General features: G+C 41.6%; 1 protein-coding gene across 15 annotated transcripts in view; it reads right to left on the bottom strand.

Moving 5' to 3' along the window:
• KCNMA1 (potassium calcium-activated channel subfamily M alpha 1) overlaps positions 1-21,333 on the bottom strand; it is a 572,902-nt gene that overhangs the window by 133,663 nt on the left and 417,906 nt on the right. For 10 of the 15 annotated variants that reach the window (XM_081864220.1, XM_081864213.1, XM_081864223.1 and 7 more), the window contains exons 16-19: positions 18,332-18,400; positions 14,398-14,409; positions 5,022-5,108; positions 3,732-3,808 (exon numbers count right to left, since the gene is read on the bottom strand). In XM_081864220.1, coding sequence (XP_081720346.1) covers positions 3,732-3,808; positions 5,022-5,108; positions 14,398-14,409; positions 18,332-18,400 — 245 coding nt within the window. The remainder of the gene's footprint in view (positions 1-3,731; positions 3,809-5,021; positions 5,109-14,397; positions 14,410-18,331; positions 18,401-21,333) is intronic. The other 5 variants (XM_081864214.1, XM_081864225.1, XM_081864224.1 and 2 more) reach the window with 1 other exon arrangement.

The following is a 21,333-nucleotide window of genomic DNA, read 5'->3' on the forward strand; positions in this document are numbered from 1 at the left end:
GACCCTGACAATACTGAAGCTAATGTTCAGACAGCATCTGAAGGGACGTGAAACCTCTGATGCATTATTAAAGAACATGGCTTTCAACTATCCCAGGAAACTGCATGTAATTAATGCCACAATAATTAAGATTTCCATGTAAAAAAAGATATTCTATCAAATTCCATTCACCTGTACACACAGGTTTATTCTCATGCCTCCCTTTCATCTTATGCATAATTTCCATTTAAGGTTTCTAATTTTTATTATAAAGCTCATCAATTACGAAAAGCAAAAGTGTGGCAGGGGGGGTGGGAGAGGGAGAGCAGAGAGAGAAAAGGTTCGCTCTCATGGCCATCCATAAATGAAGCTGACAAACTGAGTGGAGAGGGTAGAACTCCAAATCTTGCAGCTTTACAAAGTCCATTGTCAGTACTAATGTAGCTATTTGACATTTTACAGCAGATTAGTCAAATTCTGCTGCACAGAAAGACATGGGGAGTGGAGAAGAGAGGGGGAAAAGAAGTAGGAGACATTCCTCCTGTCCTTGTTGACATGCTTCTCTCCTAACATGGTCTGCAATCCTGTACTGCTAGTCTCCCGAAATTCAACTGAAATGAATCATATTCCTTCCGTCTATTCACGTGCACTATTTACCGAGCTTTCACCAGGTGGTGCTACACTTCTCTATGCCTCTGCCAATTTACAGGTTAAAATGGCAGAATAGACAGTCCCCAGACTCAGAAATTGGAATCTTGGGTAGCAAGACTACAAAGACCTCTGACTCACTGCTGGAGGGCTGGATTGAAGAGCTGTCACCAGTATGACTGAGCTGTGTCGTCATTGGCTTTCTTGTGAACCCTGGGGCTTCTTTAAAGCTTACCAGGGGTCCTTCAGTGAGAAGAACATGAAGGGCAGATAAGCAGCCTTCAACAAGACCTTGCCCACGGATACTGATCTTCCCTGCAAGAGAATTCTTGGCCTGCTATAGGGAGCCTTCTCTGCTTACACAGAGCAGCATGAAATGAGTGAAGTGCCTCCCCCAATTCCTCTACAACAGCCTTTCTCAACCTGTGGGTCCCCAGATGTTGTTGAACTACAACTCCCATCACCCCTAGCTAGCAAGGCCAGAGCTCAGGGATGATGGGAGTTGTAGTCCAACAACATTTGGGGACCCACAGGTTGAGAACCACTGCTCTAGAGCATGCAAAGCTATTGTGACAAACATGCAGAGGGTTCCCAGGCATTCTAAAGTCCTCATGTGACAAGAAAGAGTGGAATCGAGCACATTCACCCCCACTTCAGGGTTCAAAATCGCGCAGGTAGACTACATGAGTGGAACAGAATCCCCATTCCATTACAGACAGGGCAGACAGGGATGGCAAGAAGATGACAGGTGTTGGAGCTAGTGCATTCACAAGCACTCTCCCTCTTCACTGGAGGGATTTAGAACTCCAGCACATGTCTCTTCCCTGGGGGATAATCATGCATTGCCACTGGGCACGCAAAAAACTGCCAGCGACTCTCAACAATCTTAGGTATCATGGTTCACTGGCAGGGCCTTAATCAAATTACAAGTAACGGCCCAGTTACATCCAGCTCTAGGGGACATCCATTGGAATCAATAGGATTTGGCCCTGCATAATTAGGCACAGGTTGCTCTCTAATGAGGGATCACTTATATTCCGTATGTGTTGAGATGCCAACTGCATACTAGGTTTGTGCCCGGAACCACAGTTATGTGAGCAAACCCTACTGCCACAAAGTGGTTTTTCGTAGGGAAAATTTGCAGGGCAGATGCAGTCAGCAGAAGGTGAATTGGCTGCTTTCCTCCTGCAACTCTCCCCTCCAGGTTTCAGACCTAGATTTGCATTGCAACAATGCAACATGGTGCACTGTATGCAATTCTGGCCAATGTGTGGACTCATGCGCAGATGGACTCACACAGAAATAAGGAGACTTAGGATGGGTTGCAGCAAAGTAGCCCTATCAGCATAAAGGCTGCTCAAGAACTGCTTGTGCATATTCCCTTGGCAGAAGCCTCAGAACAGCCCATGGAGGAAGGAAAGTGGGATTGTTCCATCTGGCAAGCTGAACTGCTCACACAGACACAACATTCATAGCAGTGCAATGCTGAACTCCACTCTTAGTCTGCAATGCTATATATAGTTGCTTGGACATAAGTCTTATTGAACTCAATGGGACTAACTTCTGAGTGGACTGCATAAGATTGTGCTGTGAGGAAATACTCAAGGGGGGGGGGGGATGTCCAATTTTGCTATCCATGCCTTCTTCCCAACCTGTCTGGTTGATTCCATGCTTAGGACAACGTTTCTGACATCTTCCTTCTATGCCATCCTTCATTTTATTTCAGCATCTGTCCAACAGTTTTTCAATCGCCAGGGTGACTGATGCTTGCAATCACTAGACTATTTCTTATATACCGAGGGCTGACAGTTTGGTCCTCTGAGGGCTTCCCTGTAGTTTTAGAGTTACCTTCTGCTGGAAGGCATTTTGGAGGATTAATTTCCAGTTCTTTGACTTCCTCTCATTGGCCTCCCAAATGTTTATTCTCCTTTGTCATTCTGTTATCTGTCTGCCTGTCATAATATTTCTGTATGGGCAGTGACGCAAATATATGATCTGCAGTATTCATATAAAGGAGGAGTTTATATGATCAGCAGAATTGCGATAAAACTTCGTCTCCTCCCTTGGTGTAGACCACTTCAGCCTTTGAGAAGGGCCCTTCCAACTCCTCCCCCCACCTGTGCATGAAAAAATAGCACATGAATAGGAAGGATAAGATGGTTTTGTTATTGGTGAGAAGCATTCAAACATACAACCCACAGCTCTCAAACGCAAGCCCACGTAGTTGCAGTCCACATAAAGTGTTCTCACTTGATTCTGCTGATTATATAAACTGGCCCTAATATTAACTCATTTACTGCAGGGGTGGCTAAATTGTGCCCCTTCAGATTTTGTTGGGCTACAACACTCTGGCTGGCTGCAGTCGATGCAAGCTGGAATCCAGCAGCATCGGCAGGGACACAAGTCAGCTATTCCTGCTAACCTAGAATAAATAAATGGACTCTGGGCTGAGGTTTCAATGCGCCAGTGAGCTTTTGCACAGTTTGTTTAGGGAGCTTCCCAAAGTTTGGTCCCTGTGGAGCAGCTTGGGGATTATAGATCTGCTTTGCTTCCCAAGGCTGGACAAAGCCTCTTTAAATTTCCTGCACAGCTCCTTCTGATCAGTGCTTGATGTCCACGATTTGTATATGCAAAACAAAACAAAACAAATATGTGCAATGTTCAGGTAATTTAAAATTAGGGTATTTTCCTTCATGTAAGTTATGGTGGGTTTTGCTTCAAACAGGCAATAAGTGTACTGATCTGTGGAAACCCTTATTAATGTTTTTTGGGGGGAGGGGGAAGGGGATAAAACACTAAGCCTATATACGTAATTTTGATACCTATACATAATGTAATCATTCTCTAAATTTTGTTAAGTTAAGATGCCAAATAAGTTCTAATAACGGCGCAAGTATAACCAAACGGTGGGAAATTTAAATCTCAAAATATGCAAGCAGATATTGCAGGAGACAGTTATTAACTGTGTTGGTATGTACAGATTTCCTAGCCTCTCTCTAGCACTATTCAAAACGTAGAAATATATTTAAAAGAGATCCCTTAATGCTTAACAGTTTCTGTAGAATAGAAAAGCTGGGGGGGGAGGGGGGAGGAAGATTACTTACGTCGTTTGCAGCCGCATTTTTTTATCCTTTTGGGATCTGTGATGTCATCATGACAGGCCTTGCAGTAAAAAAATGCCCTAGAGAGGGAGGGAGAATGGAAAAACTGACACATTTCTTAATCCATACAAATGAAATTAGTCCCACATTTCCTCCTTGCTACAAGTGCCAAATTAATGAAACATGCCAGCACTAATTTCCTTTAATCTTTTGAAAGGTTTAGACATTTAAAAAAGGAAATGTTTGCTACAAGACAATTAATTTCAAACACAAGGCCGGGTGATTCAAGTTCGTGCTTCTTTTAATAAATTTAACTTGAAAATAATTGGGGGAACGGTTAATAAATATGACACGGTGGATCAGATCATCCAGCTTTCATCTTGGAAAGTAGCATCCAAAGTGACTTTATTATCCAAACACACAAGAGATGAAAACACTGTTCTTGGCAGGGGAACTGCTGGCTCAAAGCCCCCTGGTTTTTATTTTTATTTTATATATTTTTTGAAAAAAAGCAGACAGCTGAAGATATATAAGGCCATTTGTTCCACTTAGTTTCACATAGCTTAATGTTTTAGAGGAATTCAGATGCTGTCATGAAACAAATGCAGGACAATAGCAATTATTCTTGCAATTACTGTGCTTAGACAGACACCTCTGATGCTTTACGAATATTTGGCTTGGCTTAAGGACTCCTCTGTGAAAGGTACTTCTGCTCATACAAAGGGGGGGGTCACTCATTTATCCTTTTCTGTAGCCCTCCATGTACCCCACTGAACTGGCATGAGGTCAGGGCCCCATTCACGCACCTTATTGTAGGAAAGTATAAACAGGGAGGGGAGAACTGGCAACTTCCTGCTTGCTGTGGGGGATTCTGATCCAATATACTGTTATTTATCAATGTAGTTCTAAATGATATTGTAATAGATAGCTGGGGCTTGGGGCTAAATGACCATACCACGTGGGCCACCACTGAGTTGGAACTACAGTATCTGTTTGTGGGCTTTTCAGAGTCATCTGATTACCTGCCAGCAGAAACAGAACACTGGACTACATGGGCCTTTGGTCAGAACAAGCAAGGCCTTCTCTATCTTTTATCTGCACTGCTGAGGGTTTGCTCTATTCCTCACCAGATGAAGGAAATTTATGTGGGACCAGTTTCTGAAACATGCCTTGGACAGTTGCCAGCACAGTTTACCAAGACAGTTTAAAGTTGCACCATATACCACATTGAAGAAGGAGAAGGAGGAGAAGGAGAAGATCTAGAGAACAACATAAAATCTGACAACGTATTACCTTTTTACTTCTTTGGCATCGCTTGCAATGAAGAATCCTAAAGTACCCTCTTGAATCTTCACATGGTTTCCAGGATTGATTAATATACTGTCCGACGAAACCAAACAAAACAAAAACAAACAAAAGCCAAGAAGACAACATCATGAGGTCATGCTGCTTTTCAGTTGTGAAATCAAACTAATTGCTTTATCTTTGTTCTGTGATAGGGGGCCCATTAGTTGAGAAAAATCAAAATAAGAAACCTGGAAGCCACTTTTATTGAAGGTCTCGAATCTGACCAGGGCTCCAATCTAAAGCATATTTTAAATATACCTAAAATTCAAAAGATAAACAATGGCAATAATCATACAACTAACTCCCAACACTTGCGTTAGGAGTTGTGTGTCTTAAATTAGGAGAGGAAAAGTCTATGGAGCCTCTCAGAAAAGCTTTGATTTTTTTTGCTCTGCATTAAAGACTGACAAAATCATAATGATTGATGTGAAAGGAAGTGATTCCCAAGGAAAGAGTTGCTTGGAAAAGGCTCTATTTCTCAGGCATTTTACCTCTTCATGTCAATTTCTGTTGAAATAGGGACGTTATTAATGGGCCCCCTATCTCTATATATCACATTACTTACAGTACAATACACATATATACTCAAGGGGAATGGTACAAGACAACCAGTTACTGTAGCTAAAGAAAACATAAAATGAGTATAATGGTTAATAATTTCTCCATCCCAAAGCTCCTTTTCAATGTGTTGCCAATGGATAAAAATAAATTACTCATCCTTTCAGGGTGTGGGTGAAATCAGCTAGATTTGAAGAAAGGGGATAATATCTAATCTCATTGTTCCTTGCTAACCTCTGTGAATTTCAGGTATGGTCATCAAAATGAATTATTTTGGGTTTCAGGCAGTAATCAGCATAAGTCTAAACAATGCCAGCTCAGGGGTCTTGCAACTACATGAAGTTTGGTGGGATGCTGGGTAAATATAGAAGTCCATTTACCAAGTATGTAACTCATCATTATGTGCAGGTATATAAACATTGGGAAAGCCAAATCAATGTTTAATTTAATCTCACTTTCAACATCAGCTTAGAAATATGGAGCCAGAGTAAACGTCTCTTCACTGCAGGACAGCACAGAGAACTGACTTACTAGCTGGATACACACAGGCTGTGGTAACTTACCACTTGATAAATGGTCATGTCTTTTTAGTGTGAAATATATTGTAGGAATAACTGGTTCTTTGTGTTAAAGGATGTTAAGTGGGGACTTTAGCATATTATTAACACTAAAGACTGGATGAATTTCTCTGGTGTTGCATCCTAATATCCTGATGAGCATGGGTGTTCATGAATCCCCCTTCTGATCCGCCCCAAATCCCACCCATGAGAAACCAGGTTCTCTTATTCCAATGCAAAGTTCACTAGGAATGTATTTGGTGATGGCAGGGGGTGGGGTCAGGAGATCCCCAGCATTAATGTTTGCATAAACAGCAGCAGAGAGCTTGGATATTAATATAACACTGTGTTGTGTTAACACCAGTAATCATTTTTCTCTTAAGTTTTTTCCCCTGTATTCAGGAGAGCAGCTTGTTCTGTGAAGTATCAGGCAATCCCAAATTCTTCTAGGGCAGAACATAGGAGGCAATGGGTAAGGTGATATTATTATTATTATTATTATTATTATTATTATTATTATTATTATTACTATTATTATCATCAGCATCATCACTGTGACACTTTTGTGTTCCTAGAATAGCTGGTTCCCTCCAATAACTCCACCTCATCCATTTTAAGGCAAGACTGTGAAACTTGCCCTATCAATAAACTGGGCCATCTAAGCTATTTAGGTCTCTGTTTGTGGCAAAGCCTCAGATTTTTCCAAGTAGTGTGAGAAGAGTGTTAATTCTTTTGCTTTGTCTGTGTTAGGTGAGAGGAGAGTCGACATCCATGCAATACAACTTGGCAGAAAACCATGTTTTTAAAGGGATGAAGCTGATAGGACAGTTAAAGCACATACATATGAACACATGGCACAAACAGTGCAGGCCACAAAGGGTACAATTTCCTGGCATTGTCCTGTCAGAGTTGTTGTCCCCCACCCTCAAGAAATAAATTGTATACTTGGAAAACCTTGAAGTACATGGAAGAGATTCTGTAGCACATTGGATCACTAGAAATAATGGGAGGTATCTAACTAGACAGTTCCACCAATGCAAGGACTTTTAGCTGTGAAATGGAGCTTTCCCACCTTCTTCTTTCCCTGCATGCCCCCACCTCCATCTTAAATCTGCTCTGGAGTGTTGTTGGAGTGGAAATCCAGAACATATTTGGGGGGGGGGGACGGTGGAGTTTCATTGTGCAGCTAAAGGTCATTGTGCTAGGAGTACTGATACCACCCAAAGTTGGGAAGCAGAGTTTTGTATTTACTGCTATATCTGCAGTATCGAGTATCTGCACTGTCTTTTCTCTTTTCTAACCAGGACCGAACTGACTAATATAATTGACAAGGGAGGGAAGCACAGCCATCCAGCCTCTTCTCCTTCACTGATCAATACGTGCAAGAGAAAGCAGTGAAGGATGACATCATTGCTTCAGTCACATGCCAATCATATCAGCGCATTTGCACTAATTGGTCAGAACCCTGGAAGACAGGGAGAGGTTTAACTTCTTACGAAACAAATGAGTAGAATTAGAGTTGCCACTCAATTTCACCTGAAGCAAACATCAAATTTGGAAGTTCCTACTCGGGCAAAACATCCAAGAAATTTTGGGGGAACCAAAAGAGATTTTTACTTTATTTTGCTACTTATTTTTTACTATTTAAATAAGACAAGCAAAATGCCCCAGGTGGTTTTTCCACAAAGGAGAGGTCCTTTGTACCCAAACAGAAAATGTGAGTGCAGGTTGTTATATAAGCTTGTCTGTCACTCAGCAGTACTGGATATCCTGGTGAAGCTGGTAAAAAAACAAAAGTTGATTTAACTCAGGGATAGAGTTTGCCAAAAGTGAAATTCCAGAATGACTTTTGGAGGCTCTTGCCCAAGGTATTTCAAAGGAAGCAAGAATGAATTTTAAATGCAGCTAGAGAACTTTCTCTAGGAAAGGGCATTAAGCACAGTAGGAATGTCTCCAGCAGGTTTTTCCTGATAGCCTCACATTTAAAAGAGCTACAGATCCTTAAAAAAAAAAAAAATGGCTGAAAATTCAGGAGAAGGAGGCTTGAATATCCATAGTGAGTTATGGCCCCACATGCAGACCTCTGCTATATTCAGGTATATGAGCAATTAACATGTGACTACATTTGAATAAGTATTCATGAAGGGAGATGTTGTTGGGGGTTTTTTTTAAGTCTATTGGAGATGATAAACTTATGTTGGATACAAAGCTCACAAGGAGAGTTGACACTCAGTATGTCTATTGTGAAAGCAAAGCTGGATGTGGAATTCTAAAATAGGGGACTGAAGTTGAGAAATATCATTTCTTGATATTTTCACCATACACAGGCATGTCTTGAGCCAGAAAAAAACTAATACATCAATTTAGACAATTCTAGGCAGATATTAAAGCTCTCTAAAGAATCTTGCTATAAACTACAAATTACTTAGGTATCATATTTTGGCAGATTCTTTTCAGTTTACAAAGCCTGAGAATTCTTAGCAAAGTGAGGCTTACTATGGGCCTGCCTGATCCTTACTATTCCTGGCTTATTTGATCTCGTCTAATATGCACTGGATTATGGAGAATGCTAGAGAGTTCCAGAAAAACATCTACTTCTGCTTCATTGACTACACAAAAGCCTTTGTGTCGACCACAGCAAACTATGGCAAGTTCTTAAAGAAATGGGAGTGCCTGATCACCTCATCTGTCTCCTGAGAAATCTCTATGTGGGACAAGAAGCTACAATTAGAACTGGATATGGAACAACTGATTGGTTCAAAATTGGGAAAGGAGTACGACAAGGCTGTATATTGTCTCCCTGCTTATTTAACTTATATGCAGAATTCATCATGCGAAAGGCTGGACTGGATGAATCCCAAGCCAGAATTAAGATTGCCCGAAGAAATATCAACAACCTCAGATAGGCAGATAACACATCCTTGATGGCAGAAAGTGAGGGGTAATTAAAGAACCTTTTAATGAGGGTGAACGAGGAGAGCGCAAAATATGGTCTGAAGCTCAACAAAAAAACTAAGATCATGGCCACTGGTCTCATCACCTCCTGGCAAATAGAAGGGGATGAAATGGAGGCAGTGAGATTTTACTTTCTTGGGCTCCATGATCACTGCAGATGATGACAGCAGTCACAAAATTAAAAGACGCCTGCTTCTTGGGAGAAAAGCAATGACAAACCTAGACAGCATCTTAAAAAGCAGAGACGTCATCTTGCCGACAAAGGTCCGTATACTTAAAGCTATGGTTTTCCCAGTAGTGATGTATGGAAGTGAGAGCTGGACCATAAAGAAGGCTGATCGCCGAAGAATTGATGCTTTTGAATTATGGTGCTGGAGGAGACTCTTGAGAGTCCCATGGACTGCAAGAAGATCAAACCTATCCATTCTGAAGGAAATCAGCCCTGAGTGCTCACTGGAAGGACAGATCGTGAAGCTGAGGCTCCAATACTTTGGCCACCTCATGAGAAGAGAAGACTCTCTGGAAAAGACCCTGATGTTGGGAAAGATGGAGGGCACAAGGAGAAGGGGACAACAGAGGATGAGATGGTTGGACAGTGTTCTCAAAGCTACCAACAAGAGTTTGAGCAAACTGCAGGAGGCAGTGGAAGACAGGAGTGCCTGGCATGCTCTGGTCCATGGGGTCACAAAGAGTCGGACACAACTAAACAACAACAATATGGAGAGGTTATCAATGGCTCTCCAAGAGAAAAGAAGAACCCTTATTCCAGATAAGATTGCATGGTTCGTTGGGGGTTCTGCGGGTGCTGATTAGGGTGTTCACCCTGTTTTGGTTGGAGTTTGCACTTTCCTTTAAGAATCAGCTTCATAGTTTGGAGGTCTGGAGAATCATGAGTCTGTTAGCATGGTTGGATACTCAGGAGGCATTAATGGCCATAAATATTTTTACCAGCTTAAATTTGTTCACCAACAGGTCTAAGCATGGTCATTTATGTTCTAATAGCATCCAGGTTATATTACTGTAACATGCTCTATGAAAGCCTGCTTTTGAGAAATTAATAATAATAATAATAATAAATAAATATATAAATAATTTATGCCCTGCCCATCTGATTGGGTTGTCCCAGCCACTCTGGGTGGCTTCCAACAAATATAAAAGCATAATAAAATATCAAACATTAAAAACTTCCCTATACAGGATTCCCTTCGTATGTCTTCTAAAAGTTGTATAATTATTTATCTCCTTGAAATCTGATTGGAAGGTGTTCCACAAGGTAGGCACCATGACAGCAAAGGCTGCCTGGTTCCCTGTAACTTCACTTCTTGCAGTGAGCTAGATATGTGTCCAGGCTGAACAATGGGAGTGGACACGCTCCTTCAGGTATACAGGGCTGAGGCTCTTGTACATCTGACAGGAGGGCGCTCAGAAGTGCTCCGATACATCAATTGGACTGGAGCATTTTGACCGAGCAAAGTGTAAAGCGCATATTACTTTGGTGTTATATCATCTCCACTAGTTGCCATTTTTTTGCTGAGCCTAATTCAAAGCATTAGTTGTAATCTTTAAGACTTTAAATGGTCTGGGACAGAGATACCCACATATGTACCTAGTCAAATACTCAGGTCAACCTTGGAGGCCCTTCTCTCCATTCTTCTACCATGCTGTAAGCAATTATAATGAATAGGCTTTTTCAGTCACCTTGTCAGACTTGTGGAACATCCTCATCTGCTTGCCCCATTGTCACTGGGCCTTCCACTAGACTATAAATATGTTCTTTTCTAGAACATTTGGCAGGTGTGTTCTAGAATGTGTGGCCACTAACATCTGACAGGCATGACGTTGGTTACCCCTGGACTAAAGCAATTGTATCTATGTGTAATCAGAAGAAGCGCCCATTTTGTCTACTGAAATTTATTGCTAATTATGTGTGTATAAGCCTTAGGCATTCCTCGTTAGTATAGTGGTAAGTATCCCCGCCTGTCACGCGGGAGACCGGGGTTCGATTCCCCGACAGGGAGACCAATATTTTAGGGGCGCGGGTGGCACTGTGGGTTAAACCACAGAACCTAGGACTTGCCGATCAGAAGGTCGGCGGTTCGAATCCCCGTGACAGAGTGAGCTCCCGTTGCTCGGTCCCTGCTCCTCCCAACCTAACAGTTCAAAAGCACATCAAAGTGCAAGTAGATAAATAGGTACCACTCCGGCGGGAAGGTAGACGACGTTTCCATGTGCTGCTCTGGTTCGCCAGAAGTGGCTTAGTCATGCTGGCCACATGACCTGGAAGCTGTACGCTGGCTCCCTCGGCCAATAAAGCGAGATGAGCACTGCAACCGCAGAGTCGGTCACCACTGGACCTAATGGTCAGGGATCCCTTTACCTTTTTAAGCCTTAGAAAGTGTGATCCTATGCATGCCTTCTCAGACGCAAGCCCTGATTAGCTCAATCAAACATACTACCAGGTCTGTTGCATAGGATTTATGCCTAAGTGTACGATATACTGGAAGTGGGCAGGAACTGATCGAGAACTTGGAAAATGTTAAATACTGAAACATCTGCTCAGCCTTTATTTCAGAGTATTCAAATCTGAAATTATATATTAGGTTCTAAATCTGCTGCTGAGAAATGCAGCTTCCCACGAAATATAAAACCACCATTATCAATTTGGCACCGAAGAGCAGGAAAGCTAAGAGCATGTAGCCCTGAATGTTGCCAGGACATGAGACCACAGGGAGTCCCAAATAAGTTTCTCAAGTTTTCTAGAGCAAGATCATATGTATCATTAAAAAAAAAAGTGTTGGGGAAAGATATTCCTGCCAAACTTCTGGGTATCACACAGCTAGTAGTAGTAGCAGCAGCAGCAGCAGTAGTAGTAGTAAATATATTTGCATCAAGAGTTGGCATCTCCAGCTAAAGACCAACTCCTGGCTCCATGTCAGTAGAAAATGTCTAGTATGCCCAAATGCACACCAAGATACACAATTCCTGTGTGCATATATTCTGAGCTCATGTATAGAACAACTAGCAAACTTTTGATGGGATGGGTAAACCAAAAAAAAAGTACAAGTAACTTCCATTATAAGGTAGATGTGCTGTACCATTCCCCAGGCAATTTAAGATCACAACAAAATATATTATTCACCATCATATTGCAATTGCTGTATTTAATTGAATAGACATGGGATGTTCTTGATTAGGTTTATCACAAAGTCAAAACACAGCTGCTATTGGTTGTCTTTTTAAATATTTGTTGATCCATGGGCTGTGCCTATTGGTCCATGATAAGGCCTGCTTGTAACGTGGCAAACAGCTCCTTAAACTGTGGTCCTTAAAGCAATTAGGAATTATAGGTGTGCTTTTGTTTTCGTTTTTACCCTTACCCTCGCGGCTTTTTGCAGAACAGTATGGGAGGCATGCACACACATCTCTCTGGGGAGCTGTGTGTCTCCCACCTACTGCTTCTTTCTTTGGGGCTTCTCTTAATACAGATTCCACATCTTTATATATACATAGGGGGGGAAATTCACTGTAGACACTGTAGAGAATGCAGACAACAAGGCAGCTCCATAAAGTTACAGAATACTGAAGCTCCATTAACACCAAAGCAGACAATCGCAAGAGTTGCTCCCAGGGAGTTAAAGTCCTTGGTAAGAAGGTCAACTGCCAATAGACTAGATCACCTGCTCCTTTAGAACAAATGTGTCCAAACTTGTTTCAAGTAAAAGGGTGTCAAACACAATGTGTTCTCAAACATTCAATTTGTTCATGGTCATTAATTGGGTTAGCCACAAAATGCGAACAAATGAACGTTAAGGCAGCATGAAGCTGTTTTATTCTGGGAGCAAGTCGGTGCACTTTTTAAACCACACACACTTTTCTCACACTGCCAAGCATGCCTTTACCACGAGGTTAACATTACGGGTAAACAAGAAGCCATATTAAGAGGTGCAACAACTGCAGATCCTTGAAGATGCCAAGTGTTGCAGTAACTTCTCTGCAGTTGGATCATATGAATAATGCCAAACTGACAGGAAGCCACCTCTCTTTTTCGCATATCTACTCCAAATCCACAGGATATAAGAACTAAAAAGAAAGAATGTTACAAACTACACAGAATGATGTAACGAAAACAGGAGCAGGAGGGAGAGGAAGGGAAGAAGGAGGAGGAAGAACTAAGGTTGGGGTATGCCGTGCAAGAAGCAATGAAAATATGTTAAGGTTGAGGAGGTCCCAGTGGGCACCCTCGGAAGTGCAGGCTAGTGAAGCAGTAGAGAAGTAAAAGGGATTTGGTAGTAAATGCCTTACTTATTTCAAATCCAAAACAGCAGGATGGCATGTAAGCTCAAGATGGGGCACTGAATATCGGCCCACAAAAGTAGTATGCAAAACATGCCAGTGCAAAGTGTGGAGAAATTAGCCAACTCTTTCACAGGTCCCAGTAAATGGCCTCTCCCATGTTGGTATGAATATGAACATGTAGGACAAAGAGCCACCCACTGTGCATGGATAAAACAATATAGTTGTTTCTCTGTGTGACGCCGTGTTCTCAATTAATCCGACTGAATGTTATATATCCCAAACTTTAAAATGTAAACAAAAAGAAAAATCAACACATTTGTACTTTGTTAATGGAAGGTGAAACTTTAGGACATGGAAATAATACTGTGTGTGCAACAGGGATGCTGAAGGAGGACTTAAGGGATCTCTCAGCAAAGGTGTGAATACGACAAAGACAATGGGGCAGTGCAGAGGTTAATAGACAGGGAGCAGACACTGTGGCAACATAAGGGAAGTACATAAAACGGGGGGTGGGGAGAGTACGGAACAGGAGAGGCAGTTCTCCTACTGTAATAATCTTAGGCACCTCTGGCATCTTAATATAGAAGCCTGGAATCAAATTTTCATTTGTATATATACCCACATGTGTGCATGTATATATATATAGATATAGATATAGGTATATTCCTGCAAAGAAGTTAATGCGAGAGTCACAAGAACCAACAAAGAAACAAACTGTTGCTATAAAGTTCTCTCTCCTCTTTTAAACTGTGGGGGGCCTCATATATAGAGATACATATATATATATATGTATGCACACTTGGACGTGTATATACATATATTTACGTGTATATATATGGAGAGAAAGATAGACAAAGGTGTTATCTTCCTGTACTCTTGGCAAGGGGTTAGTCCTGAAGTTAGGAGGAGTGAAGGTAGGGCTGAGGTTGGAAGGAAAGGTAACGAAGAGGGCATACCGCTTTCGGCTTCTGCAAACGACAAGAAAAAAAAATGCAAATCAAACACTTTGGTAAGAAATCAACTGACACCAAAACAAAGGCAAAAAAACCCTTTTATTTCAAGTCCTCCACAGGCTGCAACATGTTTTGCACCTCTTTTTTCAATGAAAAAAAGGTTTTTCTGCTGAGAATGAGGACAAAATGGAGAGACAGGGAGAAAGTTCAATGGAGGAGTAAACATGGGGTGTATGAGAGAAGGGTGTTGATTCTCTTTCCATTCTGACTTTCTTTTGCAAAAAAAAGAGGAAAAGGGTGTTGCGGGAGGAGACACTGTCAAAGTTGTATTTGAGGAAGGAAACCATGTTTTTAGTAGGGTACTGAAATATCTAGTTGCTTGATTAACTTTCCCTCTGCAGGGCTCTTAGATTAGGTGTTTCAGTTCTGCATTGGGTTGCAAATGATGGTGCCCTTGAGCCTCAAGGAAGACAAGAAGCAAACTGAACCCATCCACTTGGGAAGCTCAGCAGTGTGGGTCCAGCTGACCTAACCTGAAGAGTCACCTGGAAGCCCCCTTTTCAATCAAATACTAACACTCATCCCTAAATGTATACTCCTGCAATCAAGTTCCACTGAATTTAGCTTGTGGGATACCAGAAGGTGACACACTCTGGTCTAGAAGCACAATACTAGTGACTGTGGTGGGACTGGGAGCAGGAGGAGAATCAATATGTATACCACAGATAATGATTCTATTATTATTATTATTATTATTATTATTATTATTATTATTATTATTATTATTACTCAGCTGATAAATGTTAGGGTATGCCAAGGCATTGGTCACCAGAGAGCTGGTTTAATGGTTCACACAACTGGCCATAAATTATTGTTGGCATTTCCTAGGCTACTAACTAGAATGGGAAAAGAAGCTTCGCCATGGGCTGGGAATGCCTGCTGCTGCAGCCACCTCCAATGTATGTTTTGGAAACTTTGGGGCAGGAGAAAGTGGGGGTATAGCCTGATCCTTTCAGGCTGTGCCATCCTCAGTTCCATTCACCTGAACTCAGTATGCTCACCTATGCAAGAATTCCCTGCTAAAATTCTCACAATACTCCCTTAAAAACAAGCTTAAAAGATAAACGACATGCCCAAACCCTTGGGTGTACCTTCAGGCAGCTCTTTGTACCCTAGCCTTAATTTCTAAGAGGATGCTCTTGAGATATATAGTTTTTGTCTTTTGTGATGAAAGATTTGTTCCAGTTTCCTTTGAAAATCATGAAAACCACTCTGGTTAACTCAAAAGAAGAGATTGCCCAGTGTGCTACTAAAGAAAGGATGTGGGAAATGTACATTTGATGCACATGTTAGTAAATGGCAACAAAGGAAATTACTGTGAATATTCAGAGCAGGAATTATTGAATGATGTGCAATGTAATGTATGGCATCAATTGTTGAGAATGTGGTATTGGATATTGTAGCAGCTGGGGTGGTAGGGCAGAGGCATCGTCCTGTCACCAGCATCACAGCAGCTTACCTGGACAGGACAGGAGCAAAGCTGTGCAGGTTCTCCAGCAGAAGCGTCAGATTGACTCTGCTGGTGCACCCACACAGCACCAACTTCATCACCGCATTGTGCAGGAAAGCTGCAGCAATGCCATTATTGGGAGGGAAGCCACAGTCAGCTCGACTACCATTGAACAACTCTGTTCAAAATCAAGCATAGACTTTATGTTTGCAAATACATTGTGGGGCTTCTCAATGGCAATATCAATTTTGAAACTGGAACAACTTTCAAGTTTGTGAATTTTTGAAACTGGGATCCCTTTGAAATAAACAGAGATTAGTATTTGACAACATAAAACAAACATCTGGGATCACATACACCCTTTCTACATATCACTTGTCGGCAGTGTTATAGGAGATACGTAGGACCAAACATGCATGTTTTTGCTCCAAACATTAGTATAACAAAGAGTGCTGAATCTGTGTTTTCGGAGAGTACTTAGGTCACCAAAAAGCAAAACTGATAAGACACCAAGTAGGAGATCAATATTTGGGGGGGGGGTGTTGTCCATTTAAAATGCCAAGGAAGTGTGACAAATTTTGGAACGTTCCTTTCCAATGAATGACTGGCTTAGGTTCACCCTGAACCCAGGAGAGGTTGGTGCACAGGTGAAATAACAAAGAGCGCAATAAGTTTCCACTGTAAAACCTTATCAGAAAGTACAGTTTAGTTTTACTGGTAAGCTGTCTTTATCAGACCCAATCAGGGCTGTTTAGAAAACTGATCTCCCTTACTTTGCACTCATCTTTAGCTTTATGAATGAAAGGTCACCTATTCACATTCATTTCCAACAAGTGCGGCAAACACATTCTCATAGTTTCAGTCCTGTTCTTTCCTTTCTTCTGTGTTGCCCTCATCTTTATTTGTTTACATTGCTGTAAGCAATGTGGAAACCCATGATTCTGCCAATCCCAATACTACACCAGACATGATTATACCATAATCTTTTGTATACAATATATTGTGGGTCAAGACAGGTGAGCTTTCCATAGCGTCCCTCCACCCAGCTTAACTAGGAAATTATTCAAATTCCAAGGGGGATAACTTAGGTAATTTTTCCTGGGGCTTGGGGTGTGTGGAAATGCTGCAGTTGTCCATGTGGGGACAGCTTTTGGTTACCACCCTCTGATTTCACCGCTGCAACTCTTAAAACTGGCCCTGTGAAAGGTAGTGGAGCAACCTAGCTCCATTATGCATTTATTCCGTCATTCTATTTGTATGCCTCTTCTCCACATAAATGTGCCCACAGTGGCAGAGGGACAATTTTTAAGAGGTGTGTGCAGCCTTTGGAGATCAACACACCCATAAATAATCCTTGTCTGGTAAAGGCTTTGCTTAGGCTGTAAACAGCATTTGCCAGTCAGGAAAGCTGGCAATTCTTCTCCCATCTGGATATCAGTTCAAGCAGAGAAAGAATCAAGGGGTCTTAAAAGCTTGCCTCTCATTTGAGGTGGGCTTCTATAAGCCCTTGATGTTCTTTTCTGAGCCTGGCTTGGAAGAAACTCACTGGCATCTACAGTCCCCCACGGACAGTGGTATTGAAAAGCCTTATGGGCAAGTAAGGCAAGAGGACTGCGAAGGTGAAGATGGAAAAAACGAAGCTGAGCCAATGGAACAAATGATCACTGGATAGCATTAAGAAACAAATGTTTGGCAAGGTCCCCCCCGGCCTCAATAATCTGTTTAACTGTGTCGGAAGAGACACTTTCAAAGGGAATTATGCAATAGTTAGCATGGAGCTACATGTAATATTTACAAGAAATTATTTTCACTGATAACTATACACAAATCTATAGTAGCTGTGTATTTACAAGGACTAATCGGAACCATCTGTAGAATTAGTTCAAAGAAAAGAGCCTTTTGCAATACTGATAAACACTGACAAACACCGCAAACCAAAACAAAAAAACAAAGTTGATGCAATTATATGTACGATTGCATCAAGATTGGGGTTCTTTTTTGCAGCATTTTATGCAGGGGTAGAAAAATGGATCCCTCCAGATGTTGTGGATTACAGCATGGTCAATGGTGAGGGATGATGGGAACTGTATTTCAACAACATCTGAAGGGTGCTAAGTTGCTACCCTTGGTTCCTAAATATGCATTGCATTTGGGGCAGGGAAAAAGAGGGAGAGAGAGAGAGCGCGTTTAGCAACAGAAATTAAAACACTGTTCCTTTCAACCATTCTCATGGGAGTCTCGGTCAGAAGAGAGATGGTGCAGCCATTTGGTTGGGTTATGTGAGCTGGTGCAGCGATGCCACAATGAGTGAAATTTAGAATGTTTCCATAGTTATAAAGATCCATTCAAGGGAAGGAAGGAAGAAATATAAGCGGGCCAAGTTATCAAAGGTGCCCTAGGAAAATGGTTTTGTAGACAATGACTTACCTGCTTTCCCGTTGTTCCGACTTGTACTCTATGGCTATCATTAAGAGCTTTAGCTTCGCAAACACCAGCCTGCCAGAAGGAAGGAAGGAAAACAGTCATCCTATCATGGGTAAAAATGAACACTTTTTCATTACAAATGTTACCAAGGGACAATTTCAGCTGGAAATAAAAGGTGACAGCACTGTTGAGGCTAAACCTGCGTTGGGTAAGCAAAACAGCATTGTGCCAAACACTAAGCTATCAGTGCATGTCTTATTTCCAAGGGAAGATTATTCCACACGGCTGATACAAGCACAATTTAGTTCAGGGGTAGCCAACTTGGTTCCTTTAGATGAGGCAGTTCTTCAGCTCCTGCTAGCCCCAGTCAGTGGTGAGGGATGATGGGAGCTGCAGTCCATCATCACCTGGAGAGTGCCACATTGGTTACCCTTGCTTTACATAATGCATAAGCGAGAATCTTTATGTTGTTTCAAGCCAGCTGATTTCATATATAGGAGACCAACCATTTTCCATGCAGCCAGTTTTAGAAAACAATGTTTCAAAGTTAGGGGAACACGATGAAGGGGGGTTACATAAATGAAAAAAGCCCAGTTTTTTACACCCTCTTCCGCAGCTTACTGCCCTAATGGCAGCTGCAATAGGGACCTTCTTGAAGGTAGGAACCAACAATAGCAAACATATTAATTATAATTATAATTATAATTATAATCACCATGTAAGTACTACGGCAAGATTCACAAAAAGTAAAAAAAGGAAGACATTACTCTTTCCTATTCTTTTGAAATGCTAACATTTTATTAATGACAGCAGTATGAACACAGAGGACCAACTGTTTCCAACTACCTAGAGAGAAATAAATTATTCTAATTTATTATTCTATTTTGGGGGGCTATTGAACTTACCACTCACATAAAATACGATTTGAAACATTCTGTATACTTAGTTCACTAAAATATGAATGTATCATTCCCCACCCCAACACCTGCTATTATCATGGAACACAGAGATATAAACATGGACTGGCATTGGTGTTTTGGAAACTTCAATGCATATAGAAAATAAAAGGTTACTAGAAAAAGAAAAGGCTAGTCACCCCTTTCCACCTACAGTGCACAGATTAGGAAAACTGTGAAAAGGAAACAACACACAGGCCATTCCTGCCACCACAATAGCATTAAAACTCCACTTTAGCATGTGGTAGTAGACAGAAGTTTCCATAAAAAACACCACCACACACCTTTCACTAATTTGTCACCAAAGGGGAAAATATCCAAAGTGGTGAAATGTCATGAACTGGCAGGACGTTAGAAGAGGAGGAAGAGGATCCTGGCAAGGGGCGTAGCACACAAGCTGAGGATGGGGAAGCAGAAGTTGGTGTAGGAAGTACTCACAGAGTAACAGGCGATGGCGAGGGGATGGGGGTCAGGGCACAGGAACCCAAGCAGCAGGACCCATCACCAGAGCCAGAGGGGCCCCTGGCTCCATGAAAAACGGCAGGCTCTGATGCATAGGAAGCAGCAGAAGGGACACTTTAGGAGGCTGAGGCAGGCAGGGGCCCACAGCCCAGCTCACTAGCTGACCAGGTGGGGTTCACTAACTCTGGGAGGAGGTGTGTGATTCCTCAAGCCTGAGTAGGCTCAGAACAGGTGAGGGTCACATGCCTCATCAAGCTCAGGTGCTACAATCAAAAAAGGGAAGCAAAACTGAAGTGCTGTTTTTTAGGGGGAGGGGAAGTATGTTTGTGCAGGACTGACCTCCAGCTACCCTGACCCCTGGGTCAGCTGACCTTTGTGGTCCCTTCCAATCCTATGAACCTACAAAATATTAATTTACAATACATGGATATTAGCTCAATTAAGTAAGCATCCCCCCCCCACTTTTTACACTTGGTGGTTAGAATTAAGGATAGGTGCTGGTGTATAAAGGGATCAATACCTTTCAGATGCCAGTGGGGGAAGGGAAGATACTGGAACTAGGGAGTGAATTTTCAATCAATCAATTAGAACAGGGGTGGTGGACTGAATTTGGGCCTTGAAACAATTTTTCAAATTGTACCTTCAAAATTTTAATCAATGATTCCTTGCACTCACTTTTAATAATTCCTGAGTCGTGCCACCCCAAATGGTGAATTAGTACCAGTTGTGTTGAGTAAGTGTGATGTTATTTTTTGACACGATCTATATATCAATAGTTTGAAAATAGAATGATGTCCCACAGAATGATGGCGCAGTCAGCGCCATCAGATTATAGCGCTCAACAGGTTATAATACCCCAGAATGATCTGGGGTATTATAATACATATTTTGTGGTGCAGGGTCAAATAAACCATTTAGGCTATTCACACAGCTTTTTGTTGAAGAAGGAACTGAGAACCAACTTCAGTATCATTTATTCATTTTTTAAAGACAATGGTGACTTCATGGTTACCACCTATATTCCAACTACTGAGGTACAGATCTTGTAAAATAGAAGAAGAAGAAGAAGAAGAAGAAGAAGAAGAAGAAGAAGAAGAAGAAGAAGAAGAATCACATTCAACCTTATTAAGCACACTTGGAACCCATTTTGGTCCTGGCTCATGTACTCTAAGGAAAGGAAAATAATGTTTCCAAGTTGTAAGAAATAAAAAAATATTTCACATTGCAATGTTAAACATCTCTTTTTAATTTTGTGTTTAATATCAACATGAAACTGTCTGGAGATTTGGTGAGAAGTGTTATCGGCAAGCTCTGTTCTGTTACTCCTTTTCTCCCGTTTCTCCTTTTCAATGGAGCCAGATGAGGCAAAGGAACCGCTCAACAGATGCCTTACATCAGTGAAAAGACTAGATATGGGTGAATGAATTAAAACTCAAGCCAGACATGACGGAGATGTTCGTTGTGGGAGGCCCAAGTTGGTATGGGATTTGGCAGTTCCCTTTATTGGGACATTACACCTCCCCCCCCAAAAAAAAAAAACCACAGGCAGAGCATGTGGTCTGGGTATGCTGCAAGTCCCAGCACTTA

The sequence above is a fragment of the Podarcis erhardii genome (genome assembly GCF_964252035.2).
Source record: "Podarcis erhardii genome assembly, chromosome: 5".
Classification (NCBI taxonomy): Eukaryota; Metazoa; Chordata; class Lepidosauria; order Squamata; family Lacertidae; genus Podarcis; species Podarcis erhardii.